The sequence below is a fragment of the Daucus carota genome, chromosome 3 (assembly GCF_001625215.2).
Source record: "Daucus carota subsp. sativus chromosome 3, DH1 v3.0, whole genome shotgun sequence".
Lineage (NCBI taxonomy): Eukaryota > Viridiplantae > Streptophyta > Magnoliopsida > Apiales > Apiaceae > Daucus > Daucus carota.
In genome coordinates this window covers 38,564,642-38,574,702 of record NC_030383.2, presented here as the reverse complement: position 1 = coordinate 38,574,702, position 10,061 = coordinate 38,564,642, and the positions used below count along the sequence as shown (strand labels likewise).

The following is a 10,061-nucleotide window of genomic DNA, read 5'->3' as shown; positions in this document are numbered from 1 at the left end:
CATCTTATAGCCGTGATGTGCTAGAAAATATTATCTTTTATCGCAAGCGCACGATCACCGTTTTAATATTTAAGATTCGTCCACAGAGATTAAAATTATTATCGCAACCTATTATTATTAACCTAGGTGGATTAGAACAATTAATTATGGATGATTTGGATTTATCTAATTAATCAAAAACGAAAAGTTTAAATCTAAAAACAAACTAAATTAAAGATCAGTTAGAAAATGGCAAAGCAAAAATCCAAGACATAAAACAATTTATATAAACTACTGAGCTAATAGCCACGTGAATTGATTAAGAAAACTCTAACTACTTTTCTGTTAAACTTAGTTAATAGCGATTAAAAACCAACTAAAACAAATGCTCCCCTTGGCCATAAACGAGAAGTCAACTCTTTAATCCAGAAAACAAAGCAAATATACTCGGTCACAGATAGAAAAACAGAACAAGAAGGTAGCAAACTTAATCTTCTCGACAAAACACCACCAACACACCACTAAACAAACCCAGCAAGAACCAATCAAACTACACCAGTAAGATTAAGAACAGATTCTACAACTCGGCGAAATCAAAACAGAAACCAGAGAGACACAAATTCAGCCTTAGACTCGGACAAACAACAGTGCTTGACTCGCTACAGGAATCGACGCCAACTCAGTAACACAGGGCAGACTCGGCTGATCGACTCAGTATAAAACCCAGATTCGGTGTGCAACTAAACTCGACATAGAAAACTCGGACAAACAAAACCAAGAAATCGAAGCAAGAGAAAGCAACAGACTCAATGACTCGCTGCAACTCGGCGAGAGCAAACAAAGAAAACAGAATCCAACTCCTAAACCAACTCAGCACAAGGTCTGAACTCGGACGCCTAACACAGAACCCAGCTCAGAACTCGGGTTGGTGACTCGGACACGACTCAGTGCAGTACATGAAACAACGACTCAAATCAACCAAGTATACCCAGCAGACATAACGAACTCGCGACTCAGGAACAAAGAACAGAACAGTAGCAAGCTCGGGACTCGGCAGCAAAATGAAAATGCAGCAGAAATCAACAAGAAAAACGCATAAAATTAAACATAAACACGCCTGACTCGGAAATGACTCAGTTCGAAATTAGAAATACAAAACTCGAAGATAACGCAGCAAAAACAAAGACAAACAGCAGTCGAAACAAACATAGTAAGAGAGGCTAACGAAATCAGTGCTGTAGGGAATTTTTTATCAAAAAAGGAAAACAAACAGGGGGTTGGTTTTATGACATAAAGAACAGGGGAGGTGTGCTTTTTTTATGTTTTGTTAAAACAAAAGAAACAGAGTAAACCGAGGCTGTGAAAACGAGGGTTGTAAATCTGATTTTTAATTTTTATTAAAATTACTACTTAGTGATTTAAACAATAAATGCAAGAATAAGAAAATTTGGGGTTCTAAATCCAAACCCTAACACAAATTGATTTCGTGCTAGGACTTAGTGACTATTTCAAAAGATCACAAATCTATACTAATCACAAGCTCAATGATTTTTTATTTCCCAAAAGCTTAAAAGCATGTGGTGGTACTTTAGAAGAGTCATTCAACTTGAAGAATATAAATTAAAAACACAATACAAGATTAAGCTAAAAGAGATTTGCATAGAAATTAAAAAGTGTATACAAGCTTGGAAAGGAAATTGGGGCTAGCAAAATATAAATCTATCTAAGATACTAACTATAGAAATGACTAGGTAGAAAAGAGGTAGGTTGCTAGATTGGTGATTACAAGTAAAAGGAAAGGGGTATTTATAACTAAAGAATTAGGGTTTAGGGGTAGGGTGGCTCAATCTTGACCATCCATGTGCCTTGTGTGTTGGGAAGATTGTGGCCCTCCAAGTGTCCCTTACTTGCCAATTCTTTTTTTCTTTTTTTCTTTTCCTTTTCTTTTTTTTTTCTTGCATTTTCTCTTCTTTCTTTATTTATCTACAATTTCCTGAAATAAAATAAATAAGAGATTAATACTACGAAAATAAACAAAAAATAGGCACTTAAATATGCGAAAATATGGACTAATCAAGCCGTCAAAAGAATCTTTAGATATCTTAAGGGTACACCTGGATTAGGTATTTGGTACCCTAAGAATACTGGTTTTGACTTAACCGGCTATACAGATTCTGATTATGCAGGATGCAGGATTGATAGGAAGAGTACGTCTGGAAGCTGTCAATTTCTAGGACGTCGGTTGGTTTCCTGGTATAGCAAGAAGCAGCACTCTGTGTCTACTTCTACTGCTGAAGCTGAGTATATAGCTGCTGGAAGCTGCTGTGCTCAGATCTTGTGGATCAAGAATCAACTGAATGATTATGGTGTTGTAGTAAACAAAATTCTTATATTTTGTGATAATACAAGTGCCATAGCCATTTCCAACAATCCGGTTCAACATTCAAGAACCAAGCACATTGATATCAGGTATCATTTTATTCGAGAACATGTCATGAATGGTACAGTGGTGTTACATTTTGTACCCACGATTGAGCAAATTGCTGACATCTTCACGAAACCACTGGATGAATCCACTTTCTCTAAGCTGGTTTGTGAGTTAGGGATGTTAAATATGACATAGTTCTCTTGTATATATTTTTCATATGTATTATATGTTTTTTATATATTTTTGTGAATTTTCTGTGTAATTATATGTATGTTATTAGATATTATATGATATTCTGTATATTATCTGATAATATTCTGAGTAGTTATGCATGCTTGTACATTAATCTGTAATTTTCTAAGTGCTCTTGAACTCCCCTGTAATATTCTCTAAGCATTTAGATGATTATTTGTATTTATTTTGTATTTTTCAAAATTAATTAAGCATAAATATTTGAGTTTAAGTTAATTCATTTTATTGAATTAAAGTTAAATTCATAAGTATTTATATTTAATTAAAGTTGAAATATACAAAATATTTGTGTAATATATAGTATTGCTTTTATTATAGATTTTTGATTTTAATTGCAAAATGTTTTATCCATTTAAATTCAATCAAAAATCATATATATATATATATATATATATACATATATATATATATATTTCCTTCTTTTATCTAATTCTCGGTAAGACAACAGTTTTGTCTTACTAGGCTGTTTTAGGGTTCGGCTAGACAATTTTTCAAAATTGTCTTGCCATTTTTCTCTGTTTTTACACGCACAGTAAGACAATTATATTGTCTGTGTTGTTTCGGTCAGACAAATTCAGTTTGTCTTATTGAAAATTGTCTTTCTACTCGGCTATTTCTTTCAGTAAGACAATTACGATTGTCTTACTGACCTGTTTAATCACTCTCCGTGTGATTCTCGGTAAGACAATCTCAATCGATTGTCTTACTAATACACATACACACCCCTTTTAGGACAATTTATTTGTCTTGCCTCAACACTTCATCTCCTACACGCACATATATACACGATCACACACTGCCATTGCCGAACTGGGTTTTCAAGTTTGTACCAAAAACTTGCTATCATTCGTTTTTCAAGCTTAAGCTTGCTGGTTACTCTCGATTTCGTTCGATTTATAACGAAACTCTGCCAAATTTTTGCGAAAATTCGAATTGGGTTTGTGTGTCCTTGAGCTATTCGATCGTTTTGTTTGATTTGATTCTGAGTTTGATCGACTTACTGGACCAAACATTTGTATTCGGCTGTTGAACCCATAAATCGAAAACAGGAGTGATTGATTTAGGGTTTTTGGAGTGATTTGGGACTTTTTAATTTAAGGGCTTGTTTGGCTTGTGATTATTTGAATTTGGGGTTTTTGGACTTAAGGACGCGTTTGGCAAAGCTGGATTATTTGGACTTAAGGAATTGTTTGGTGGATATCTATTGGAGTTTAAATTGTCTTAGTGCCATTTTAAATTAATTAACTTTTAATTCGATATTTTTCTAATATTTTGAATTATTAATTAATTAATCAAGTATTAATTATTAGTTGAAATTTGCGAGAAATTTGAGAATTAGTATTTCTTGTAACGCCTGTAATATTTGACTTATATATATATTACAGTATTTCATTTTTGGTAATATATAAATCTTCGTGTCTTAATTGCCAAATTATGTGAATTTGACTCGTTTATTGTTATGTGACTTCCGATTATAGTTTGAATGTACTTGTTTAATATTTTGTGAATAAATCTCGCTACGCGATTAAATGATACTACTAGTTGCGACGGTTTTGACTTAATATTAATAATTGTGATCGTTGTCGCTACCCGATTTAATAATAATAGAGATTGATACGATTTAGTAATATTCGATAAATTGCGAGTAGCCGATAGATCTTAACTTGTAAAATGGCGATTTGATATATATACTCTTCACGAGATTTTACGTGTATCATATTTGTGTTTTTATATTTATGTGTAATGTTAATATTAGAGCTCTACTTTTAGTAAATCCTTTAAAATACATTCTTTGTCCAAAATTTTTGAAAACTATTTTATTAAACTTCTAAAATCTCATATTATTTGTGATATTAATTTCATGATTTATAGATTTGTACTTTATTTATTAAAACTCTTTCTTTTAATACTTTTAAATCACACTTTTAATAATTACCAAATGTCTACTCTACCCTTGCATGCAAACACCCCTTACATTGCTTCCAAGAACAAGCTAGTCATTACAAACCCCGCTAACTTATTTCTAGTCAAAAGAAGGGTCAAGGCAAGCACTTGGCTCCACTTGTCACACCCCCTTTCACTCACCAAAACCTCTCCACCATTTTCTTCATTTCTTCTTCATTTTCAAGCTTGTCAAGGCACATACTCCATCATCCAAGCTTGTATCTTCATTTTGAGGTTAGAACTTATGTTGCATGTTGAATTTGGAGCCGAAATGGGGCCTTAGTTCTTATGAGTTTAGGGTCACCATTTTGGGGGTTCCTAAAGATGAGCTTGAGGTGTTCTTGGTGAGGTTTATGCCTCCATTTGACCAAGACACACTCTTGTTTCATCACATTCGGCCATGACCTTTAAGGGAGCCGAATGAAATGGATTTTTGGTGATTGGTTTTGAGAATGAAATGATGTTATACTTATCGTTTTGAGAAGATTTGATCCCTTACCATATGTTTTATAAAGTTTTAGAGCTTGCATGTTATGATTTGTACAAGAAATATGTAAAACTAGTGATTTTATGCCATGACTTTCGAATGGATGCTATATGTGATGATTTGGAGTTTCTAACTTGGTTTTTGATTAATGCATGCTATGATTCTTGTGAAATATGGTTGGTTCTTAACATATATGATAATTTACAATGATAATCAGTGGTTATTTCGAGAGTATCATGTTCATATATTCGAAATTTTGCTCATGTATGCTCCCTGAAAATTCTGCTCTGTTTTGGCTCACTATTTTGCTTCGGCATTGTATTTTATATGGTTAAAAATTGTGGTATCTTGCTTGGTGAGGATAGACAGTAGATATATGTATCATGTAGAGTAGGTTTGTGGCTTGTTTGCTTGGAATATGGCGTTTGGAAGGGAGTTAAGGTGGAAGGAGTCACACACACACCAAAGCAGATTTTTACACTATAGAAACCATGAAAAATGGAGATGAGCTTAGGCTCTCATAGGCCCAAGTTACCTGGAGATGGGAATTGGTATATACAAGTCTCCAGTAGCCATAAAAGTCATAAAAACAACCATTTACATAGGTACACACACACATTTTTGAGTACAGGGCAGAATATGGCACTTTAGGATCAATTGCATCCTTGAGTGGTTAAAGCTATGTCATTGGTGAGGCCCTCATGGGGCCTTGATCTAGATGAGTTTAGGGAAGTCTTAGGAAGCTTATTGAGTCATTGGATTGGTGTATTGGGTGAGTTTAGTAAGTTTCTATTTGGTAAGATCAGGGCAGTCCCTACAGCAAGTCAAGGTGTTCTGTGCCAACTTGGCATGGAGGCCCAAGGAGGCCTGAGCAAGGCCATAGTGTCATTCCAAGTGCACAACTTAGATTTATGTCTTAGGTATCCATAGGAGTCACAATTTCACCAAGGCACATGGTGGAAACACTTGTTCTTGCCAAGACCCCCAAGAGGTGCCAAACTGCCTAGGCAGAATGGTCACCTTAGTACACTAGTTTTTAAAGACCCTTGTAGGCAAGGCCTTTAAGTCACACCACTGCATAAAGTTAGTTTAGGATCATATCAACCTGTAGAAATTAGTTTGGAGTCAATGCCTTAAGTGGAGATGCCTCATTCCCACTAAAGAACACAAGTGTCACACATAGATTCACATTTAGAACCAACTTAGGGTGCATTGCATTTTAGTGTGTCATCAGTGAGGCCTTGACCTCATATTGAGTCCATGAGTTAGTTTTAATTCATATTAGATGGTGCAAGTTAGTTTAAGTCAATGCACTTAGTGTAGATACATTATTTTAACTAAGGCACACAAGTGTCGCCAAGGTAAGCATACTAGTAAGTCACTTAGGTTGCACTTCACTTGTAAGTCTTGGGAGGTGGGGCACAAGTGTGCCTTACTATTAATTGGTTAAGTTGAGGTCAGTAGAGTATAGTTAGGAGGTGTTGGTCTTAGACCTTATGTGTTACTTGATTAATTGCTTAAGTGACTTAGGTATAATTAGAGGATTATTAAGTGATAATAGTTAAGTAATAAAATGCCATGCTTTACTTGTTATGTGCATTACTTGATGAACATGTTACTTGTTTTAATTAAGTTTAAGTGTATATATATATATATATATATATATATGTATAAATCTATTTATGTATATATATATATATATATATATATATAATACACGAAAGGGTAGTTAGCATTGTAGTGACGAGGATACTATTGATTATAGGTGAAAGTAGGAGGCCAGGCAAGGAACCCCTAGAAGCATCTATACAAGAGCTCAGTAAGCTTAGTCCAGGCAAGTGAAACTCTTCCTTTATACTTTCTTGATAATTGTATACCCTGTGAATGTTGAATTACTGTTTACTTAGAATGGAATCACCTTATCACCCCTTATGGTCAAAACTTTGGATTCCAATAATACCCTTAATACTTGAATTACCTTTTTCATATAATATCACCTTACACCCACATGAATACACTCTAATAGTCCCATGATGAATAATGAGAACTTCATACCCCACATTAAACGGAACTATCTCTTTTGGAACCCTGATCTTAATAACATTCCCTCATTTAGAAAGATCACTTGTATTTTGAAAATACCCTTGCTTATGACTTGTCTTTGATCAAGACCCCTTTTTGAAAATGAATTGAATTGATATGACCTTAAAAGGAATTGGATAATATTTTTTATTTAAGACTGAGACGCCAGTCAATTAATTGCAGCATCAGTAGCGGGGAGCCTGATGTCTGTTTATGGCCAATGCGTGCCGAGGATCCTCCCTGGTTGAATCACTTTATGTGGTTCGGAGCTTGGTGTGGGCTGATGACCCCTCAATGCTCGTAGCGCTGTGTGTTTCCAATTCCAATAAATTTGCTATCTCACTTGCACCTTTACTTGTGATTATACCTTGTGATATCTATTGTTGTTTCTTGCACTTGTTTATATTGCATATTGTGAACTATACTGCTTTCACTTGCTGAGCTTTTTGCTCATACATATTGTTGTTTATTATAACCCTTCAGTGACACCCGAGAATGGCACGATTCAAGCAGACCGCCCGTAAGTCCACCTCAGGATCAGGGATTGCGTACCGCCGTATGATGGAGCAGGTTGGGAACTCATAGTTCCCTAATTTTATCTTTTAGAAACTTTTGGGATTTAAAATGTGTAGTAATGACTTAGACTTTAATTTGGGTTTTTAATACTTTAGATGTTGTTCATACTCATTCCTGGTGATCTGGGGATTGTGGATTTAGATTTTAGTTCTAATATATTATAACTCTGTAATGCTCGTTCATTTACCGTTTTATGCATGCTTTAGTCGGATAATTATGGTGGGTCCGTCACAGTTGGTATCAGAGCGACAGGTTTGAGTCACTGAACAACATGGGATAAATGAATATAAGATAGGATTTAGAGGTTAAGATGAACTTAGATCATGTGGGACTTGGGGCGTTAGAATCTTTTAAGTTTTCTCACCCTATTTACTATAACCGCGTATATATATATATAACTGTTGGCAGGCATCGTCTTCGTCTAGTCACGGATTCCCGGCTACTGTTCCGTTCCCGCTTTACGAGCAGATGGTGAGGCTTACTAACCGACTCGAGGGCCAGAACACGATTCTCCAGCACCGGATTGACCAGCTGTACCGTGAGGACTTTGATGATGAGGGCAACCGTCCCCGTTTGATTGCTAGGGTCGAGGAGATCATTCGTATGGCTGAGGACCGCTTGGCAGCTATTCCACCCTACCACGAGTGTGAGAGTCGCATCACTTTGACCGCCATTACTGACGAGCTCCGCCATGTGATTAGCAGTCTTCGTGAGCCCGTTGCCAGTCCACCAGCTTCACCAGCATCATCATCATCCACCTAGACTATCTCTTAGTCTATTTATTTCTGTTATCGTGTTATCCGTACTTTGACTTTTATTCGTACTTGTACCCCGGATTGTTTCGGGAAGACTTATTCGCATTTTACTTTTTGTTGGTACTTCGACTTGCACTTTATTTCGGCTTAATGTTTAACATTCGCATTTTGATTATTTATCTCATTTTGCCATCATATTACCATTGAATATGCCATGCTTAGATAGATTTTGCCATGTTAAACCCTTTAGAACTTGATTATACTCAGACTTTACCAATATACAATGAATATGACCTTGACCGAATGATTGTACCCTTTTTATGTGATACCTTAGACTCTAATAATATACCCACATACCATCATGCCATGTTAATAACAACAATAAACCTTTACATTGTGAATAATCCTTGAATAATACCTATGTACCCAATATTTACCCTTTAATATAACTTGTATGCATATATTGAACTGTGAATAAGCTTTTCTTGTCTACATTCAGAATCATGCCTCCTCGAAGAGCCCGCAACACCAACAATGAAAATATCGAAGAACCACCACCAACCTTGGCTCAACTTATGCAACTTCTTCACCAATAATCTGTCACCCTTGCTCAACAACAACAATTACTCCAACAAAAACTCCAGCAACAACAACAAGCACCTCCACCACCACCTACTACCTTCAAATCTTTTCAGGCTGTGGAAACCACCCGAGTTCCGAGGAACTCAAGACCCTGTTGAAGCTCAATCCTGGCTTAAGGAGATGGAGAAGGCTTTCACATTGGCTGTGGTAACTGAAGAATAGAAAGTTGAGTATGCCTCTTATTTTCTGAGAGATGAAGCAAACTATTGGTGGGAGTCAGCACGTGCTTTAGAAGAAGGTGATGTTATTGCTTGGGACAGGTTTAAGAAGATTTTTCTAGACAATTATTTTCCAAGGTATATGCAAACTCAAATGGAGTTGAAATTTTTTGAATTAAAGCAGGAGGGAATGACTGTTGGAGAATATGAAAAGAAATTTACAGAATTGGCAAGGTTCGTGGGAGATTATGTGGACACGGATGAGAAAAGAGCAAAGATATTTCAACAAGGATTGAAGCCTTGGCTACGAAGCAGAGTGGCTGCTTTTGAATTGGCCACATATGCTGAAGTGGTCCAGAAGGCAATGGTAATCGAAGGAGAAAGTGATCAGAATCAGAAGAAGAAGGACAACAAGAAGAGGAAGTTTGGGAATAATAGTGAAGGTTCGGCTCAAGGGAGCCAAAAGGGGAAGAATTTTAAGAAGTTTGGATTTCAGAATCAAGCAGGTCCCCGAGGTTTCAAGAAAGGTAATAATAGGAATGTGAGGAAGATTCAAGGACCAAGTGGTCAAAAGAGTCAACAAGCAACTTCAGAATGTAAGTTCTGTAACAAGAAACACACGGGAAATTGTAATAAGGCTGATATTGTCTGTTTCAAGTACAACTCGAAGGGTCATTATGCAAACGAGTGCCAGAACCCGAAGCCTTTTGTTACATGTTTTTTAAGTGTGGAAAGACCAGTCACATGTCAAGGGATTG

At 36.0% G+C, this 10,061-nt stretch overlaps 1 protein-coding gene across 1 annotated transcript; it reads left to right on the top strand.

Moving 5' to 3' along the window:
* Positions 1-329: 329 nt before the first annotated feature.
* On the top strand, positions 330-8,678 carry LOC135151169 (uncharacterized). The gene is made up of 4 exons (XM_064088835.1): positions 330-2,448; positions 6,856-6,924; positions 7,656-7,742; positions 8,157-8,678. The coding sequence occupies exons 3-4, from the start codon at positions 7,668-7,670 to the stop codon at positions 8,508-8,510; spliced, it is 429 nt and encodes a 142-aa protein (XP_063944905.1). The 5' UTR covers positions 330-2,448; positions 6,856-6,924; positions 7,656-7,667; the 3' UTR covers positions 8,511-8,678.
* Positions 8,679-10,061: the final 1,383 nt, after the last annotated feature.